General features: G+C 37.2%; 1 protein-coding gene across 1 annotated transcript in view; it reads left to right on the top strand.

The window, feature by feature from the left end:
- Window positions 1–20,960, top strand: part of SUGCT (succinyl-CoA:glutarate-CoA transferase) — a 335,643-nt gene that overhangs the window by 58,045 nt on the left and 256,638 nt on the right. Inside the window, exon 9 of the mRNA XM_082479451.1 lies at window positions 8,733–8,828. Coding sequence (XP_082335577.1) covers window positions 8,733–8,828 — 96 coding nt within the window. The remainder of the gene's footprint in view (window positions 1–8,732; window positions 8,829–20,960) is intronic.

Raw genomic sequence — 20,960 nt, 5'->3', positions numbered from 1 at the left:
ACAATCAATGAAATACAACCAGACATCATTACATAGAATTAAAAAACAGATACATTGTAATTCTTAGTAAATGCATAGGTTCTTGGTGGGAAAGGCTATAATTTAGGAACAATTTAAGAAAATGTGTTATAATATTAAAAAAAACTGTATAAAATGTAGTACAAGAAACTTTTTGCAAGTTGAATCTTGCCTGGACTTAGTAAAGCTGTATGAAAATGCAGAGCATAATGCATTTAATATTTCAGTGGATATATATTCTTTCTTCAGAGAAGATGGAGACTTGAGGAAATGATTGTAGAAGTATCATTTATTTTTAAGGTTGTCTGATATGTCTGTTATCAGAGTCTGGTTTTATTTTTATAATTTTGCCAAAGTTTTAACTGTTTTGGCTGAATTTTCCGTGTCTTGGAATTGCCAAAAAGTGATTTGTTTTCAAAGTTACTGTTGAAATGATTCATCTGTTTCCAGGAACAAGTTATGGGAAAATACGTTGATGGGCTTGGCTTTTTTTTGTCCTCCTGAGAAACTCAGTGCCTTCGTTCTTTGGAGTGGAAATTTGAAATTTTGCAGATGAATCACCCTTGTTTCAGGGAAGTGTCTTTGAAAGAAGGTGCAATGTGTACAACATATGGTGTGCATAAAGGCTGGTAGGGACTCCAGGAGATTCAGTGGAGTGTTTGGGCTGTGTATTCCCAAATAAGTAAAAATAAATATTCTATAAGTACCTACTAATTAAATGAGTCAGACGTTCGATAGAAAAATAGTATGGGACCACATGATTAAGGTTAGTATGTAAGTGCACTGAGGTCTTGCACAGGATGTACAGACTAATTTTGGAGTTCTTGGTTTTTTCAACCTGAATATTCTCTTTAACAGATTTTTTTTTTTAAGTGATGGATTCCTTAGAGCTGTTCCTATGTTATTATGAAGCTGAAACAGGATTTTTTCAGTGGTTAAAGCAGTATGATTTTTTTACACTTTCAGAAAAAGCTTGTTAGTATATTATTTGCATTATGAAAATGTAATTTATTCTTCATTTAAAATGTTGCTCTCCTCAGCCAGAGCTCCTTTAAAAGAAATATTGTCTTTTTGTCTCTTTCATGCCAGTGTTGTCTAATAGATTCTATGGTCAGGATTTTTATTTCTGTTCCTCCACCTAAAATTCATCTGAGAGTGTGTAGGGTTTTGTTTTTTTGTTTTTTTTTTTTTTTGTTTTTTTTTTTTTTTTTTAAAGTGGAGACTAAGGAGAGCTAGGAGTCCATTTAACATTTAGTTTCTCTTGAAACTCTGTGCTGAGTAATATATATATTTTTGAAATTTCAAGTCCTCCATCTGTTAGTTGCATTAAGTCTTTGCTGTTGTTAATACTAATTTAATCTTAATCAGGAGATGGATCTCTACACTGTGGGAAGCACAGAAGTGTTGATTCTGGTCTTCTATAAGCTCTAAATAGCTCATTAAAAATTATTTGTAGATCAGTTCTTTTTGTTGTTTCATTTCACTGAACTCAGCAGTTCTCTGCTACACAAATGCCTTCTGTTTTTGAAGATGCCTCAGTTTCTCTATATTTATGTAGTCAAAACTTTATTTTTTTTTATAAAGGAAAAGTTGTTTTCAGCCGTCATTTTCGCACTAAAAAGGTATCTACACAATTGCGTACTTTGAAGTCTGTTTTGCTCTCTTTAGCTTTCTTCCTTTCTGAGAATCCGTGTTCAAGATAGGGTTTTCAAATACATTACCTTTGTTTTTCTCATTGCATGTATTTTTTATTGTTCCTTGTTCATTAAGCACCTCCTAGCACATCATTTCTGTGACTCTGTGATTTGCTGTGCTGTTTGATCAAGCGGCTAACTTTAATCAGCAAGTCCCATAACCTCTGTGTGATTACCGGCACAGACCTGGATACCAGCTTAAGTGTCTGGTTGGAAGGCCCTAAACCAGGACCTAATGTGAGACCTGTTCTAAAATTTTAGTTATTTGCCATTAAGGATTTTATCTTCACAAGATTGTATTTGTGACTGGGATTATATCATTTGCTGATGCTTCACTGCCAGGAGTTTTCTTTTGTGAAGGGTGAATTCATGATCACTTCCTTGAGGTTCACGTTAAAAGAAATTGGCGTCACTGGGAAGAATACACATTTTACCCAGAGGACAGTGTTCGTAATGTGACCACAGACATTTTCTAAAGGCGGTGTAGGCTCTTTAATAGTAAGCCTTGGCCTACGTGACAGTAGTCTTGCTTTTATTAGTTCGCTTTTGCAGACCTCTTCAAAGTCATTCATGGAATGTGCTGGTCTGCAAAGCACTGGTTGAAAGCAGCTATGGTACTACTGGCCCTTGAAGAGGAGGGATTATGGGGCAACAATTGTGAATTCAGAAGGTCAGACCTGCTGCCTTGCAGAGATGTAGGGACGCCACTGATGAATTTGTAAAATCTTGCTCCTTTGTGGGCAGTGGCTTTGCTGTGTACCTGCAGGTGGGTTGTTTGCCCGGCCTATGGGTGTATGGCACTCTTGAGCTGATTTTTAGCCTCTGCAGAGCTCTCAACTCCAGGCTAGATGGGAGTCCCTTATGTGCCCAGACATAAAGTGATGTTCGTTGACAGCTCCTGGGAAGGCTGTCGCTTCCTGGTGGGCCCTTGGGGAATGGTCTGCCCTGAGTTGTGGCAGCTTTCTTGCCCTGATGCAAGGCTGTGGTTCCTGCTGTCCAGTTCATTCTTGCAGAAATGTGAAACGCAGTTGCCTGCCTAAAAACTGGTAGAACAGCACCATTCATTGTGGCGCGGTGCCACGTCCTCAACCAGGTGGGTCAGTGCTTAGGACGTAACATGAAACACGCGTGTGCTGTCTATGGCAGCAGTGAGGTGATTGCAGACTAGTAAGAACTATGTCTACTCTCACTAAGCCTTGTGGCTGAATGTAATTAGACTTCAACTGGAAGGGTGGGGTTTTCTTCTAAATGGAGTGGGGTTTTCTTGGTAGAGGTAGGTTTTTGGTTTTGATGGCTTTTTATTAATGAAAAAACCCACTCAAGAAACAAAGAGCCAAGGACCACCTCATGCGTGTGCCATGGAAGCAGCTTCAATACAAATATACAGATGAGAAGAGCACCTGCAAAAGCAAAATTAATTGAACTTGAATGTTGGTTTATTACTGTCAAACTATTTATTGCAACAAGGAAAGTGAAAAGCATGTAAACCAGTAAAATTAGTCATTAGGTAAATACCAGCATAGGATCAGTGATTTTGAGAGCTTTGTTAGTGTACATCATGTGAGGATTGTGGTCCTAGGTTCAAATTTTTCTCATGTAAAGATTTTTTTTTCCATGTCACCAGAAGTATGGAAAAGGTGTAAGTGGAAGATTATTGGCCTTTGCACAACAGAAGGCACTGAAACTTTCCAGGATGATTTTTTCTACAAAGTTATAAATTAATATTTGGGTTACTAGTTCAGTAGTACAGCGTAAAGTAAGTTATCTGTGCTGCTGTAAAACGCCTGTGTCTCAAAGTTCCTAAAAGACACTCTATGTGCTTACTTTAAGAAAAAGTAAACAAAGAACAAGGAAAAAAATAAATTAACTTGGCTAAGAGTCAAAACCTTGTTAAGATACGTGGCAGGAAAGTGGACCCAAAATTGGAGGGAGAAGAAAGTAAAGAATATAATTAAAGGTTATTTTCTTCTCTTTCCAGTTACCTGGAAAGTTTTATTATTCATATACACTTGTTGAACTTGCATGTAAATGATTGATTGACTCAGTGAACTCATTGTAATAAATCATGTTTGATGTGCTATCTTGAAAAAAATCTTTTGAAATTCTGTCTCTTCTTTGTCTGCTCACCTTGTGGCTTTTAATATCTTGTTTCCCATCTGTCTGATTCCATCATAAGCTGAGTATAAGTTCAGACTGTAATGCAGCTCTCTTTTTGTTCTGGTTTAACTAAGTATGTAATGCAAATATGTCATTTGGCCATCAACAGTAATATCAGAAAGGAATGTTGAAATGTGTGTTCCCTTTATTGATGTGAAATAAAGAAACGCTTATCTGTAGATATTTGATAATACATATTTACAGTGCACAGATCTGTCTCTGCGAGCAAATGAATACAGAGATGTCTGTATCATTGTATTACATCTGCTTTAATGTTACAAGTCCAAAGGTTACTTTTAAGGATTAGCTCTTAATTAAAGGAGAAAAGAAATAGGTCTATAAGGTTTCAGGAAAGTAGTTTTAAATGTAGATTTAAAAATACTTAACTGAATGTGTAATACAGATGCACCCAAACTTCATTTTGACAGATTGAGTGTTCTATAGATATTCCTACTGCAAGAAGTGTCTCTAGCAGTGAGGTCCTAACTGAGTCTTGAGGAATTTGGAGAAATAGACTTATTTTGTTAAAAACATTTTTTTCTAGGGGATATAATGTTTGTAGAAATGTTCAGTTGGTGTATCTTGTTTATGCTTATAGTTCCGTAATTTGCTTAACAACTGTAAGATACAGGTAGATGAATTCTTTGTATTCTTTATTAAGGAAATAAAATGCATATGCCGAAAGATGTTTTCGGATAGTGCCTTTTTAGTGAGAGTAAATCTTTCAAGACACCAGAGAGAATGAACTAAGCCAGGAATAGAGGAAAGGGGAAAGCACGGTCGTCCTGAGGCTGTCTATAACAGTTTCATGGGACAATAGAAATAGAATCATCTTTTAAGTCTGCTGAATTCATCAGAGAGTTATTATGAAATGGGCAGCAGGCCGCAGAGTTCACGCAACTAAGTGTGTTCATACATAAAACGCAAAGCACTGAAATATTTACTTTGATGTGTCAATGTAAGTTTATTTGGGTGATGATGATACTACTAATACTACTAGTAATAATTATTTTTTTCTGGCTAATTTGACTATGAACGAGGTACCCAACTCAGAAAAGTCAGAGGGAAGCAAAAGCCTTTTTCCTTCATGATTTATTGGAAAACAATAAGTAAACCAGTTTCAGCAGGACACATAGGCATATGCATTCACGCAAGTGATTGGTATGTTAACTGAAATGGAATTATTCTTCAGACTAAGTGTCATGTTGAACTGAGGTCTTGATATAGTCTAAGCAATTTTTAGTTCCAAAATGGCTCAGTCTTTACTCAGGAAGCTGCTGACTTCCCTGGAATTTGCTGTCTGTTGCTACTGAAACAAGTCTTTGAGCAGAAGCTTTAATGGTGCAATTCCGATATCTAGCAAGTATTATGTTTTAGTTCTTTTTTTCCTATTGTACTGTGAACAAGTGCTTTGGAGAAATCTAGGTGTGTACGTTTTCCACCATTGAAAGAATTATATTAATCTCATTGAGAAAGCTGACGCAATTTGCAACACTGTTAAAAAGATTTTTTTTTTTAAGAAGTTTTCTTGTGGAAACTGCTTGAGAAGCATTTTTTTATGAAATTGTCATGGTTTAACCCCCACCAGGTGGCTGCTCGCTCACCCCCCTTTCCCCTACAAGGCAGAAGAGGGAGAAAAGGAGGGGAAAGAAAAAAACCTCATGGGTTGGGGTAAAGACAGTTTAATAGAACAATATCAGAAAAGAAAAAAATAACACTAATAATAGCAATAATAGTAATACTATCAGACACTCTCCCTGCCTGGTGAATTGGCGTTATCCTGAGCAGTGATCATGGATTCCTGCCCCCCAGCCAACCCCCATTTATATCCTGAGCATGATGTCTATGGTATGGAATATTTCATTGGCCGTTCCATTGGTCTGTCTATTCTTCTATGGGAAGCTGAAAAAAAGCCCCTAAATAATGTAAAAGTCACTTAGCAACAACTAAACCCAGTAGGTATTATTGACATTCCATACACAGCAATCACTAGACAGAGAAATTAACTCTGTCCCAGCTGAAACCAGGACAGAAACTCATAGCTCTATTTCTACAGCACAGAATATAAACAAACAAATGGAATGAAATCTTTGCTCTGTATTCAATATCAATATTTTAGGATTTCTGTTTCACTAGGTTATAATTCACCATGTCCTTCCCAGAGTTAAGTTTGGTATAGCGTTTCCTTCCAGAAGTGTGGAAGGTTAAATGCATGTATCACAGAGGATGTGATTTTATGTGTGGATGCATCTCACTGTCAGTGAAATTTGTGTGGAATACAGAAGCTGTGTACTGTTACGCACAAAAAATACAGAGGAATATCTAACAATTAATATTTCACCATCGTTGCATACCCATTTGTTGTTCGTTTAGTGGCCAGCCCAGCCTAAACCATGACAGTGAAAAGTAAAATAACGGAAAAGAAAATTGGTTTTGTTCTACCTCAAACCAGGACACCCTTTGCTGTGGTAGGAAAAATTTCACTGTGGAGTGTTCCCCCAAATTGAAAAATTACAGGAACGATGAGTCTAGGGTATATGTTATTAATAAATAACACGCTTTTGTGACTCATTAAACTCTCTCTGTAATAACTGTGTGTTTCATTCTATGTTGCCGAGGAGAGTTGCAAACCAGAAGAAAAAGTCCTTTATATGTACCTCCCAGATCCATTTCCTTAATTGCTGAGATTTTCCTGGGGCCTGAGGGACAGACTAGACATTGTTCAACATTTTAGCTGGATGAAGTGACACTGGGATATAATAACCTGCTGCTGAAATCCAACTACAAAGTGTTTTCCAACAGTACTCAGGAATAAGGCATTGTATTTGTAGTTAGTATATATGGACGCAGTTTTTGGCAGCAGTTAAATTCTTATGTACTGTATATTTTCCTAGGTTTTCTGCTGGACTAAATCACTGTGTCCATGGTTTACATTTAAATATTTGCTTCGCTTTAAATGTGAGACTGACACATTCACATTGCCTGTTCAGCGTATATGGAGAAAGGAAAAGAAAAAAAAGACAAACTTTTTCTAGAAATTCTGATATAATTCACATATTGGAATGTGAATGGATGACTCTGAGTTAATTACTGCATGTTTTGATGTAGATTACACAGATTAGTAGGCACAGAATAGTGTAAACACTTGGTTCATCATAGCAAATTTCTTCCATCTAGGGGAGAAATATAAAGAAAATAATATTTCTGGGAAAAAATATTCACATGACCTATTGTTTAGGCCAGCAGTTGTATAGTGGCACACCTAGTTAACAGCATAAAACACATACATTGTGTCCGGTTGAATAAGTGATAACCTTGCATGCTAACTGTAATGCTCTGTTGCATTACTTGGCTTCAGATATATAGTCACGCTCCTGCCAGCAGCTCAGAGCTGGCTCTTCCTGAAGAGCGCTGAGGTGCTCATCCACTCAGTTCTGACCCATACAGAGGGTTGTGCCCTAAAACCAGTCCAGTTGTGGATGAAAAGCTGAACACGAGCAGGCAACGTGGGCTGGCAACCCAGAAAGCTACTGGCACCCTGGGCTGCATCCCCAGCAGCGTGGCCAGCAGGGCGAGGGAGGGGATTCCGCCCCTCTGCTCCACTCTGGGGAGACCCCCCTGCAGTGCTGCCTCCAGCTCGGGGGGTCCCAACAGCAGAAGGACACGGAGCTGTTGGAGCGGGGCCGGAGGAGGCCACGGAGATGCTGCAAGGGCTGGAGCCCCTCTGCTGGGAGGACAGGCTGGGAGAGTTGGGGGTGTTCAGCCTGGAGAAGAGAAGGCTCCGGGGAGATGTTAGAGCCCCTTCTAGTCCCTAAAAGGGCTCCAGGAAAACTGGTGACAGACTTTTTGGCAGGGCCTGTAGCGATAGGACAAGGAGTGATGGCTTTAAACTAAAAGAGAGGAGATTCAGAAAAGATAGACGTGGCCTTGGGCAACCTGGTCTAGTGGGAGGTGTCCCTGCCTGTGGCAGGGGGGTTGGAACTCGATGATCTTCGAGGTCCTTTCCAACCTAAACCATTCTATGATTCTATGAAGAAATTAGAATAAAAAATCTGCCATTGATTATAACAGAACCACTGATTTTCATGCATTACTACATCATAAATGTTCACTTGTTTTTCTTAAGATATATTAGTGCTTACAAAGTATACATTTATCCCCTTAATTTATGGTTACTAAATTAACATGCCATATTTTTCCCAAAATTAATCTTTTTCCAGGTTTGTCTGTCTGACTAATGACTTGATAAATCTCTCCTTATCTTCTAATGGCAGATGATTTATCAAGGCCTACCACTTAATTAATATTACAGAGCATGTGGGGAGCTGAAGAATTCAGAAGTATTTTCCGTAGCTTGGGCACGTAAAATGAGAAGCATAGGAGAAAACAGAAAGATAATCTTGTAACAGAAAAAGCCTTTGTGATTTAAGCATGGGATTGAGGTTCAGGAAATGGTGCGTTCTATCCCACAAATCCATCATGCTTCCCACCAGACTTTGGATAAGACACTGATTTTTTTCTTTGCTGCAGTTGATCATTCTGCAAAATATTTAGAGTAATAGTGTCTTATCTCTTAGGGTAGTTTAATGCTAGATGCATTTAGCATTACTAGTGTTATAGGACACTTATTAGTTTTTGAGTTTATTGAGTTGTACTTATACAAACACTTCCATGATATAGATACAGCCTGATTTTTTTTCATATTAAAAATGTGTACATAATATGTAATATGTAAAGGAAACTTTAGTGGCATAAATATTTTAACTTATATATCTGAAACACGTATAAATATACAGAAATCTCAGACAAGTTGTCAATGAAGTTTCAGCTTTCTTGAATACTTTGCTTTTTCTCCATTTCCAGGTTGCGTGTCTCACTCATGTAGCAGCTAATTACCTTAATTTCAAAATTGAAGCAAAACGCTGGGGTACTGCTCATGGGAGTATTGTTCCATATCAGGTAAGCAGAAAGCATTAAAGTTTTTTGCTCTTGGAATTTGTGATTTTGGTTATTATGAGATTGAGAACTGACTGACTTTCCCCATGACCTGCTGTAGTCTGTAATGAGTCTGTGACTAGGTAGGACAAGGTTCTATTGTTCATTGTAGTTTCTGCATTTTGCCTATTTCTTCATCAGCAGTAGATTAGTAACAGAACACTGAAATAGATCAAAGGTGTTTGCTGAAATGGGATGATGACTTGATTGGTTTTCACCTGACAGAGAAACCTTTTTTTTAAGTGTTACCTGACTTCCATGCCAATTATAAACGGAAATCTTTTGCTTCTGAATTTTGGTATTTTTATCTTGTGAGCCTACAAGAACTATCTCAATGATCATGAAGTTCTACATATTTGTCATTTCCCATTGATTTTGCTACAAATCACTGTTGCTTAGTGAGACAACAGATTGGCAAAAGGGATTAACTAGACCTCAGATCTCCACAGTGAAATTCATAGTCTGCTACATCTAATGAAGGGTTGACGTTCCTTAAAATTACATGACCTTCATCATATAAACAAACACAGGAAAAAAAATTACTGCAAGTTTTATCTGAATTCTGGCTAGTATGGGAAACTCTTCCAGTAAACAAAGACAATTTTGTTCTTTTCTAGCTGATGATTTCGTTTTCTTGATGGAGGTCATGCTAATTTATGGGCACTTGGGCATATATTTGATAAAAAAAATCTGTTCTTTGTTTCATAATTTTGGGTACTTCTTACTAAATAGTCATGCTTGCAACTAGCTAGACAGAGCCTGGGTTTCTTAATTTCTGACCAGAGTCCTTTAAATCCTGAGAGTGACAGTTCCCAGCGTTTGTCTGGGAGAACTGCACCTAAAGATCACTCAGTTTCTTTACCATCTCCTTTCTTTTTAGAGAAAGGGAGAGTAACTCGATTTGTTGTCATCTTCCCAGTGGTCAAGATGGTGGTGGTCATAACATTAAAAGATTTGCTAGTTGTGGCCATAAAAACCCTGGAGCAAAAATCTTCCATCATTACGCAGAACACTGTCACTGGATAGTGTTGCAACCAGCCCTCCTCAGGTCTAAAACCAAAATCAGTTGGTTTTGGAAGAGCTACATCAGTTTGAGCTGGGAGACTTTTTCCGGTACATACCACTGTGTTGTCAGCTGTTGGGTTTTGGATGGGCTAGAACAGTTTTCAGATTATCTCAGATTGATGGGGAGATGTTGCAGCTCTTTCTGCAAGGATGAGTTTGGTCCTGCAGTATTCTTGTCTTGGGTGTAGCACAGCACAGCTGTGGCTGTGCTACTTTCTGGTTGGCACGGTGTAGCAGTATGGCCATATTTTCTAGAACCATCTCTGCATGACACAATACGACTAGGCATCCACCACACAAGTAGTTACATTCTGCTGTGTTACTGTAATGTGACCTTTTGGTGCAACCCTTTTTGAACTTTGGTATGTTGAAAGTGCAAAACAGATCTGAAGTGTCTGAAGTTTGTATAAGCAAAACCAAAAACCTGACTAAACAAAACATTCTGTCTTCACCATACTGCATTTGGCGGAGTAAATGGAACTTACATTCTTTTATCCCCTTTTGCCTTTGTTTTTCCACAGTCAAAATGAAAAGCATACATTGAATATCCTTTGTTTCTTTTTTCATAGACAGCTCTCTAGATATACAAAATCCGAGACTTTTAGCTATCTTCTCATTTAATCTAGATTAGTCAATATGTAAATAACTATTTTTTAAAGAAAATTCCTGTTAACTATGGTTCCTGTGTTTCTGTATGCTGTTTCTGTAGTAGATATTAGAAATACTACCTCAATATTATAAACAATTTTAATTGAATTTTCTTGTTCATAAACCAACAATTAGGGTGGAGTTGTGTGTGTGTTTATGGCTCATCTGTTAACATTCCATCAGCTAGCATGGTTATAATTCTGATTGTAACCATAAGTGTATTATGCTTTCTAGAGTTTATTTTTCGCTTTACTAACATAAGCTATAATTAGACCGCAAAGCTCTCCAGAAACTTGAATTAACCCTCATGGTTGCTATTGTACTGCTTTTATAGTTGCTCCCATAGCTCATTTGTAACATAGTTTAGAACAGAACTCTGAAACCTGGCTTTCATCTGTCATCCTAGTTATTGAATACACTGTCTTTTGCTTACTAAACTTACTACTATGTCACTATCACACTGCTAATTTTTACAAATAATTTTTTTTGTTTCAAGATATTTTGTGTAAGTGAACTATAATTTGTTCAAATGAAAATCATATTTCAGAAAATTGGATATCTGTATATTTCAGAACAAGTATGTAGTAGCAAACTTTTTTTTCCCCTTAAGTCCTCAAATTTATTTTGTTTTCATTTGCTGTATTTTGAGTTTTCACACAGGTAGTAAATTGTAACTTTGAAGTGATACAGAGACTGCAATCCTGCTAAAAAGTGTCAGGCTATGTTAAAGCATGGAAGATTGGGTAAACACGAGAGATCCTTTCACAGATATTAAAAGGGCAAAATATAAATTTACATCAGATTTTGTGTGTCAGAAGTCTGAGCAGAGTCATGCTAGAGTACTGACCAAAATTTAATAAAAAATATTTCAAAAGCATTTTAAATAATTACATAAATAGTACTTTTTTTTTTTTCTTAAAATTATTATAGTAAGTATTCTAGTGCTCTGTTTAACACATTCAGTAATGTATACTGAATGGTATTGTAGCTTTTATTTCACTGAGCTTATATTGAATAATTTTGTTCAGAATATCTTTGCAAATGGCTCTATTTTTTTCTATTTACAAGGCCAAATTCAACTTTGAGTATATCTCTCTAATTTCACTGGATTCTCTGTTGCTTCTTGACTGAAAAACTAACAGCATAATTTGCCCCTGAATGTGTTCTCTAAGTAAGACCTGTCTTACTTTTCCTTGTATTTAAAAACATAAAAATTGAGCATTAATGGGCAGTTGGGTTTTGTCTTCCTGAAACTAGCGAGATGTGTATCCCTTTTGAAAATCTATTTCTGGTCTGAGCAACAAGTTCTTAATAAAGAGATATAAAGGACTTCCGTATTCTTTTAAGGTTTTTCTCATTTGCTGATAATGTGCTCACTTTGTGGCATGGTCATCTGAAATGTCTGAGTTTTCAGTTCTTTGTGCTCATCACCAGTACCCAAAGGAAAGGATTTGAACTTCTTTTGAGTGTACGATGTCTTTCAGGGTTCCTGTAAAGCTGTCTGTAAAGGTTTGGCATAGGTTTTCAGTGGAGGTGAACTTTGCAATCTATCACACAGATGAAGAAATCTAGATTCTAATCAACCAAAATCATAAAGAGATTTTTGAGTGCTGAACCCTTCATGAGAAATTCTCTACTTTGAGCATATCTGTTTTTTAATCAGAGTGCTGTAGTTTGAATAGGTCACTCCTGTGATAGCGCATGCAATCAGATCCCAATTTGCTTGATTTTAAGTGTTAAAACACAAACCTTGAGTTCTGGGCTGTATCTTAAACACAATTAGTGCAATTTCTTAAAACAAGTTTCTATAATGAGACACCTTGTTTAGCTACAGATGCTCCATGATTATCCAGAGGAAATCAGGGGCTTAAAAGCATCCGGTTTACATAGTTGTGCTGAAAAGTAACTGTCTTTAATTTGGGGTGATAAGGTCTTCCCTCATACTTGTGGTTTCAGCAATGTAGCTATCTTGCCTGTACCATGCGTGAGATCTAGACGTTCACTTTTTCATCTTCCAGTTGGCCCTCTCGGAATGGATATTCATTCTCCTGAGAAAGTCTATCGTAACCTGCATGTTTACAGGACGTTTCCTATGGCAGCTTACCACCCTGCCATCAGACACTTGGAAAACTGGGCAGCGCTTTCAGAGGCAAACTTTCACCAAAAGGTATAGGGCTGTTTTCTCTCAGACTATAATGATGAAAGTCACTTTAAAAACTGAGAAACCAAGCTCTTGCAGATATCCTCTCCTCCTGCCCCCCCAATGAATATGATATTACTTCTGTTGCGGATTTGGTCCTAGGACTCACAGGGTCTTCTTGAGTATACATCAGTATATTTCCAGAATATGCAAATGGCACAACTGTTCTGCACAGAAGTTGAAACCATGGCAGGAAAGAAATTATTATTTTAACCAATTATCTTTTCTGTTGACTGACCTGTGCATTGTCATAACTCGTCAGACTGAATGTTAATGTTTTTTGTATTAGAGCATCACTTAGATTCTTTAAGCATCAATTTCTTGTTGTACTAGGCATAAAATTTCCTTCATGTGAGGAAACTGTCTCTGTGTCAAAGCTCTTGCAGTTGAAATGTGTTATGAAAACCAAAGTATAAGCTCACAAGAAAATGAAAAGTATGAGTTAGTAGGAAGATGAGTATAGTCATAGATATAAATATCTCTGCATTATTTTTAGCATCTGCATCTCATACTTTTTTCTTGTGGAATTTCATCCTGTCCAGGAGTCTTACAAAGAAAATCCCACTCATGTCACTTGTGTCACATCACAGGAACAGAGATATGCAGTAAGTTGTACTTACCTGATTCATCTGGCAGAGATGCTTTTCATACAAAGGCACAATGTGCACCAACTTTCCTAACTCAGCTGTGGAGGATCTCACAGAACTTTTAATGACTTTTTTTTTTTTTCTTTTTTTTCTTCCAGTAGGGAGGGCAACAGAATAATGTCAATTGTTCAGAAATTTCAAACTGCGTATTCCACACAAGAATGGTGATGTGTAGTCATTTTCTTTTCTGTCTTTATGTGGTCTTATTGGGGTACTTCTGCAGTTAATGTGTCTTGGAATCAAAATCAACAAAGAATAGAACTTGGATTGTTTGCAGTTTTGTTTTATGCATGAAACTCTCCGTCTTAAGTAAGTCCAAAATGGATGTTATGGAAGAAAATCTTTCTGCTTTGTAATGGCTCAATCTAGGAGAAGATGGAATTTATGCAGAGGAAAGAAATAAAATACAGATTTTTCAGGGAGGAGTTCTAGGTTCAGGAAATGCAAGACCGCCCTTCTTACTCTGTGAATCTTATCTCCATAACACTCACCTGGACTATTTAGACTGCCTTGGGAGCCCATTGTCCTATATTGTTGTTCTGAACAATGAAATATCACTGCTGAAAGTATTGACGTGAAAATTTCATTTGGCAAGAAAATGAAATGTATCCACAGACCAACTTTGTGCTCTCAAGCAGCAAAGTGTGCTCTCTCATGCTGTATGATTTCAGTTTCCAAAGAACAGCTTGGCCACCCTCAAGATACACGTCATGACTTATACGGTGAATACCCGATCTCCCATATACTTTAGTGGCCTAGTGTATCTCCTTGAACTACTTACCTATAGGTTTGGTTTTTTTATCTAGCTGCTTCCTTTCTGTATTTATCTTACAAGGCACAGGAAAGAGAGAAACCAGAAAGGCCTGTGTCATCCAGGATTCTGTAAAAGAAGAAAACAAGGATATCATTTGCAGGACTTTTTTTTTTTTTTCCCCTTTCTTTCTGTTTGGACAAGTTTCTATTTGTAGATTCCCTTACTAGATTCTTCAGAAGTGTCTTACTGTGGTATGACTAGATTAACTAATGACTACACAAACACTTTGGTGTTACTGTGATTGTAAGGGACCGCAGTTGGCACTCTGCTTTGTAAGAAGTGCTGGAGTGGGGATTCTGTTTCCTTGCTGTTTTAGTCGATGAAAAGGTATAGTAGTCATCTGTGGGAATCTGTGTAGCATGCTGCTCATTTATGAGGAATGAATTCTAGTTATTCAAACCTGACAACGTTATGTTGATACCTTCTGGTGATTGTCCTTCAGTGAGTTGTCGAGCCTCTCGCCTGGGCAGAGCAGCTGTCTGGAAACCAAATCAGTAGGTTTGCCTTAGGCAGTTTTAGATACGTGCTCAGTGTATAATGTGAGATGTAGTTATAACTTCATTCATATATATCCTATCCTGTCACAGAGACAGCACTTTAAAGAAGTTGACCTTGTATGCACATAGAATAGACAGCTTCTTACCTGTACACAGGAACTTTTCAGATGAAAATGAAATTCATTTTTAATTTAAAACCTGATACTTTTTTTTTTCCTGAAGGAAAAACCCCCTGGACCTTTCTACTTTAAGTAATGCCTGCGAGATATTTTTTTGATGGTCTTACACTTTGAATTTGCAAATTAGATATGTATAATCACAATTATTGTTAAGGAATGATAGCTGATAATTGAGACCGTCTCATCTTTTATATCCTTCTGGGAAATGTCACAGACTATTTTGTGTCCATCATAAATCATTCTTTTATATATATATGAACTTATATATGTTTTTACGCTCATTTAAACTGGGTGTGCATTAAGATTATTAGTCTGTCACTTGCCCGTGGTCACATGAGAAGAACTCTAACAAAACTAGAATCAGAACACAGGTGTACTGATATTCAGTGTGATTTAGTGCAGACATTTGTCTTTTATGCATGCTGCTCATTGTTTCCCCCACATTCATCCATTCCTGGGGTGAGGGATCTAGTTTGTATTATTTACAGCAGCATGGTTAGCCTCCAAACATGTTGCAGGGTTACCAAACATTACAGATTTGTACCTCCATGTCAAATTGTAATTCTTAGGAAGGGCAGCATAATAGAGCCTTGATCAGTAGGCTTGCTCTTCAAATTGTAGCTGGTTGGAGTGGGATAGAAGTAGTATCTGTGGGCTTGTAGAGGAGATACTGACTGCAACTGGATCACTGCTTTCCTCTAATCTGCTTATCAGATCCAGGACAGAAGAATAACTTTACTTTTGCCCTTTTGAAAATATGTTTCACAGTCATTGTATATACAGTTGTATATACAGTGCAGCCACTCAAAAGCTGAAACATGTTTAAACAGTCTGAAAGAGAATTCAGCAATCTGTGTGCAGCAGTATCACTCAATGACTCCTGACAAAATCATCCTGTATATATAAATAGCTATTTCTATTGCCATTGTAGCTAGAAACCCTAATAAAACACCATGATCCCTTGTGCAAGGTATTGTACAAGCAGGACAAATCAAGCCTTTCTGGTCAGTAGTGGGGAATAAAAGGAATTAATTGAAATGACTGAAATGAGTAAGGACTTTGGCAGTGTTTACACTATATGGTTTAAGTCTATATTTTCTTAAGAATTTGAGGATCTGGTGATTTATGGTGAATAATATTAACTCTTGGGGCACAGGAGAGATTAAGGCATGTAAACATGATGATATTAACTTTATGAAGACAGAAAAATGAATAAATAAAAGAAACTCAGGAAAACCCTTACTATTGTTTTGTTGATGTTCAGGTGCTTGCTTTTACTATGTGAAGCTTGTGACAGTTTTGGATGGAAAATGTTGATTGTTATGGAAGGGTATGTCCACTAGATGTCATTCATGTAATCTAGTTTTTGTTGCAGCATTTATTTCTAAGGAACTATGTAGGATGGTAATACAAATTATCAGCATTATTAGCTGCTTTTGTATATGCAGTACTTTTTTTGGCTTTAAATGTGTGGCAAGTTACAAAACAATATTCCGATTGTCTCTGTGATGGGTTTGACATACCATTTGGTCTATCCAGAATGTCTGTCCTTACGTGTTTTTGCCTACAATTACACTATTGCATGAGTAATCTGTCACATAAGAGCACCCAGGTGAGCAGTATGTAGTCTGTAACTGTTCTGCAAGGAGAGACATCAGTATAGAGGTAAGGATGTTATGCCCCTAAGGAAAGCAAAAGTATCCTGTAACTAATATAATTCCACTTGAAATATGTTCATTTCTAAGCTCGTTACACCTCAAAGGGCAGTTCTTTAGAAAAGTGCATATCTAATTTGGAAAGGCAGCTCAAATTTCATAAACTTACACAAATGGATTTACATGCTCACAGATCTTAGCTATAGAGCTGTGCTTACAGTACGTGATTTGTGTCGCTTTATTGATATGTAGGCTTTTAAAATAGAATTACTTTAATTAAGCTTAAATTGTGTATGGAAGAATCAAAGGTGCATCTAACCATTCAGTCAGGCGGGTTGGTAAGATCTGTACAGATATGTGTTCATTAGCAAGGAGTGCTTGCACCCTCTGCCTCCCTCTCCCCGTCTTTGTAGTTTGATGTGTGTTACTAATTGCTAGAGAACTTCTGGGAAGCCGTATCTATACTCTCATTGAAGAGCAACTGCTGCAAGATTGGCCTGTGCTCCTTCCCACTTTCAACTTGGAGTTGCTACAGCAAAACTGGAAGCCGGAGATCACAGCTTCCTCCAACCTCCCTCTCCCCTTCCATATGGAATAAAGAAATTCTCTGCCCTGTGTAGTCAGCCAGAGGGCAGGATGGGGAAGTGATAATCCTCTTGGAATGAGCACTTGCATGAAAAATGATAAATGCTACATTGCATGGGGATTAACACTTGCTTATGAACTTGCTTTTAATGGAGTGATGCTTCTCTTTCAGCAATGTGAATGCTCACTGTACTTGTAGACCTGATTAAGAACCTTTACCACTGTTCAGCCAAAAGGGAACCATCTGCTGTCAGAAACATCAGAAACTAACTCATTTTTTTGATCGGAGAGGTTACGATATCCTGTGAGGATGTTCACAGAGTGGGTCAATCTGCGAATCACTGTGGAGTTTGAAGCTTGTTTGGCGTCACCACATGTATTTGGTATTGAGCGCTACTTTGTAAAGATTTAGTGTAGAACCTGATTACCACTTTGCAGGATGACCCTTTCTTTTCACACTGAGCTGACATGTCATGCAAATTTGGTCATTAAGTTAATTTCAAAGCACTGATGTATACTAATAAATTTGGCATGGGCTATATTGTTTCCTCTAACAGCATTGCATTACTGCTACAATAAGCTGAGCTCCACTAGAATAACAACTATGGTCCTCTGGTACACTGGTAGCTTCTGGGAATTTAACTGGAAGGGTAGCTTTTTTGAGATAGCTTCTGTTCTATTTTCAAAAGTGGTATATGCACTTAAGAAGTCTCAGTTCTGTTGCCTCACTAAAGAATTGAAGTTTTAAATGCTAAATCTTCGTATGAAAATAAGCTTTAAATCACAGTGCTTTTTAATGTTGTTTCTCATGCCCTTTGCTACATTCAGATATAATGTTGCTTGCTGCTAAAACAGGTATTTTTACCAATACTCTCACTAATAGAACTTGATGGTAAAAAGACTGAGAAATTGTCATCTAAGGCTTTGTCTATTACTAAACCTCTCTTTTTACAAAAATTATTTTGATTTGCTTACTTTTTAAGATAAGCAGGACTTTTTCTACAAGACTTGTCTTCAATTGTATTGAGAGTGGTAAGAATGAAGGTGAGAGACGTACTTCTTTTAAAGTAGTTCTCTATTTTGACAAAACTGTACTTCCTCAACATCACTTAAAACAATATTCACTGACTGTATATTACTCTTATAATACAAACTAAGCTAGAGAAACTAGCTAGAAATCTTATATCTGTGTCTCCAAGGGGATCTCGACCAATTTTATCTAGTCTACACCCTCACCTTTGTTCACTTATATCTAGGATACTTTTGACAGATGTTTGTCCCAATTTCTCTTCACCAGAAGTTTTGAAATACTTGCTACAGTCTTGCTTAAGTAGTTAGTTCTTTGTGCCCACTGAGAGGAGGAAAAGAAATAATTCCATTTTCAATAAGGGAGATAGAGCCTGGATTTAGGAAAAGTTTTTTGCCTATATAGTTAGTGATGCATTATGGCAGTTGATCCGCCATATTGTCAGTAGCAAGTTTTTACATATGTAAAATATATGTAGAGCTCATCTAGAGTGTTCTCTTTCCTTGTTTGTGGGAGGCCAACTCATTCATGTTTTCCCTGAGGTTACATTTTTTAAAACTCCTGTATTTTTATGTTTTTCTCTCTGGCATGATTTCCACTTTGTTCACCTCTTCAAGTGGTGTGTCCAAATCTGGCGAGTGCCTTAGGTGAGTTCTTTGAGTTTCTAAGTAACATAAAGAGCTTTCGCATCTGTTAAGACACCTAAGAATAGTTTGCTTTCTATTTTAACAGCATCACATTGCTGTATCTCCTTCTTCTCAGGTGTTCAGCGTCCAGGGTAGGAGAACAGCGCATAGCAGTATGCCTAAACGTTGCTAATTAGTTACCAGCTACAACTTCTGTTTGATTTACTATTAAAAGGTTCTTGGGGTTCCTTTTTCTGTGTTCCATGATTTTTGCCTTTTTTCCACCATGGATCATTTTACAGAATGAATCCCAATCCGGTGAAACCTAGAGAGGTGAGGTCAGTCAATGCTGGAGTGACCTCCGAGTTTGAGGTAGCAGCAGCCAAAGCAATTGCCTGACTGTGCTCTGGGTTTATGTCTGCTACAGCGAGTTTAGGGCACTCAAATTTTGAATGATTATGTCCATGTGTGGGTCTAATGAGCTTTTCAAGCTTTTCAAGCTTTTGCACAGTAGTTTTACATCATTGGTCATCTTTCTTTTCCTAAGTAGACGAAGTCTGAGATTCCAAAAAGTTGTCTTGTAAGGATATTGAAGACCCAACTTGTATTTCATATTTGGTACTTTATGTTTTCTGTATTTTATATTTTAGAAAACTACCAGGGTAAAAAGCAGAAGTTAAATTATCTCAGCAGAAAGGCTATTCTTTGCTAGATAAAAGTAAAAAACAGACACAAGGTTAACCTTTAATTTGCTGTCCAACTGATATGCAGTCAGTTAATATTAGTTGTGATTCTTCATTGAAACAATCCATTGTCATGTGGAATGGCCATAATAATAAACAAATAGAAGGTTGATGTGATTTCAAGTAGAGAAGCATTAGCTGAGTCTACGTAACATATTTAAAACCTAACATAAAGACAAGGAATATAAAATATTATAAATACCAAGTTAGTCTGTATGATAATGTCTCTTCTAAACAGAGACAATTTTTTGACCTTGTCAAATTTATCCTTGGCATATGTAGTTATGATAGTGGCTAGAGACTTTTGACCATGAATAATAGTTGTAACAATGCAACAAAGCCTTTTGTAATACGCACAAGTTATTAACTTAGCTCGTTGGGGCAGAGACTGCATTTTAATTTAGCTTGAGGCTTAGAACAATGGACCCTGAGTCTTATTTTAGTGCTTCCACAAAACCGCGAATAATTTCTTCCTCTTTTGTGTACAAGTTTACGGTATTTTATTTTGAGGTTTTTAAACGCAGGAGTGAACGTTTTGAAATAATTCTAGGATTTAATTTGATTTTCCTGATGTTACCCATTTGTACATACCCAGTTTACATTCACAGTTTGTCAAAGTTGGAGGATAAATGAGAAGTAAAAATGACTGTTACATAACTGTTGGAATCATGAAAGAATCTGAGATGTGTTTAATACCTAGAGTGTTTACTGACATATTTAATCCATGAACGAGGAGGGCGGACTTGGGCAGCAACAGAGTTCCATGTATTAAGAATCTGATCAGGTAGCTCATTTAAGAGCATGTTATTAGTGATACCTCTTAGCACTCATGCATAATTATGCCATCTTTTCACTGTTACCTTTTCAAACCCCTCTGAGATTCTTAAGTAATTTTATTTCCTGCCATTTAACAGTTTTGAGTAATAATGAGGAGGAGAAAACAGTTAAATAGTTTCTTTTCTCAAGTACCAGGTGATCAAAACAACTGAGAATATCAGTGGTTTTTATAGTGGTTTCCTGTGCATCTTGTGTGAGCTTCTTCAAACATCCATCTTATAAGCCTTTGTCAGATTTAAAAGATAATATAAATGATTTGTGGTCAAGAGATTGGGCTGATACTCAGAAATGTAGCTCTACATTTGCTTGCAAAATAGCTGTATTATTTCTCGTTTGAGTGCTTGTTGCAACCTCATTTAATGTGATGCTGCTTTTTGGGTGAGTGCTCCCAATCCATTTTTAGTACAAGGTAGAGCAGTTTCTTGAAATCACCAATTCCAGGTTGCAGCAAGTGACAGAGTGGTGGTTACTTCCAGAATTTCTTCTGGTGTGTTTCTATTTATGCTTTGAGATTTGACTTCTGCTGTTGTGATTTGAGTAGGTCACTTTTCCGTGCTCCTTCATCTGTAGAAG

Source organism: Vanellus vanellus (genome assembly GCF_965231255.1).
Source record: "Vanellus vanellus genome assembly, chromosome: 2".
NCBI lineage: Eukaryota > Metazoa > Chordata > Aves > Charadriiformes > Charadriidae > Vanellus > Vanellus vanellus.
This window is presented reverse-complemented; position numbering and strand designations above follow the sequence as displayed.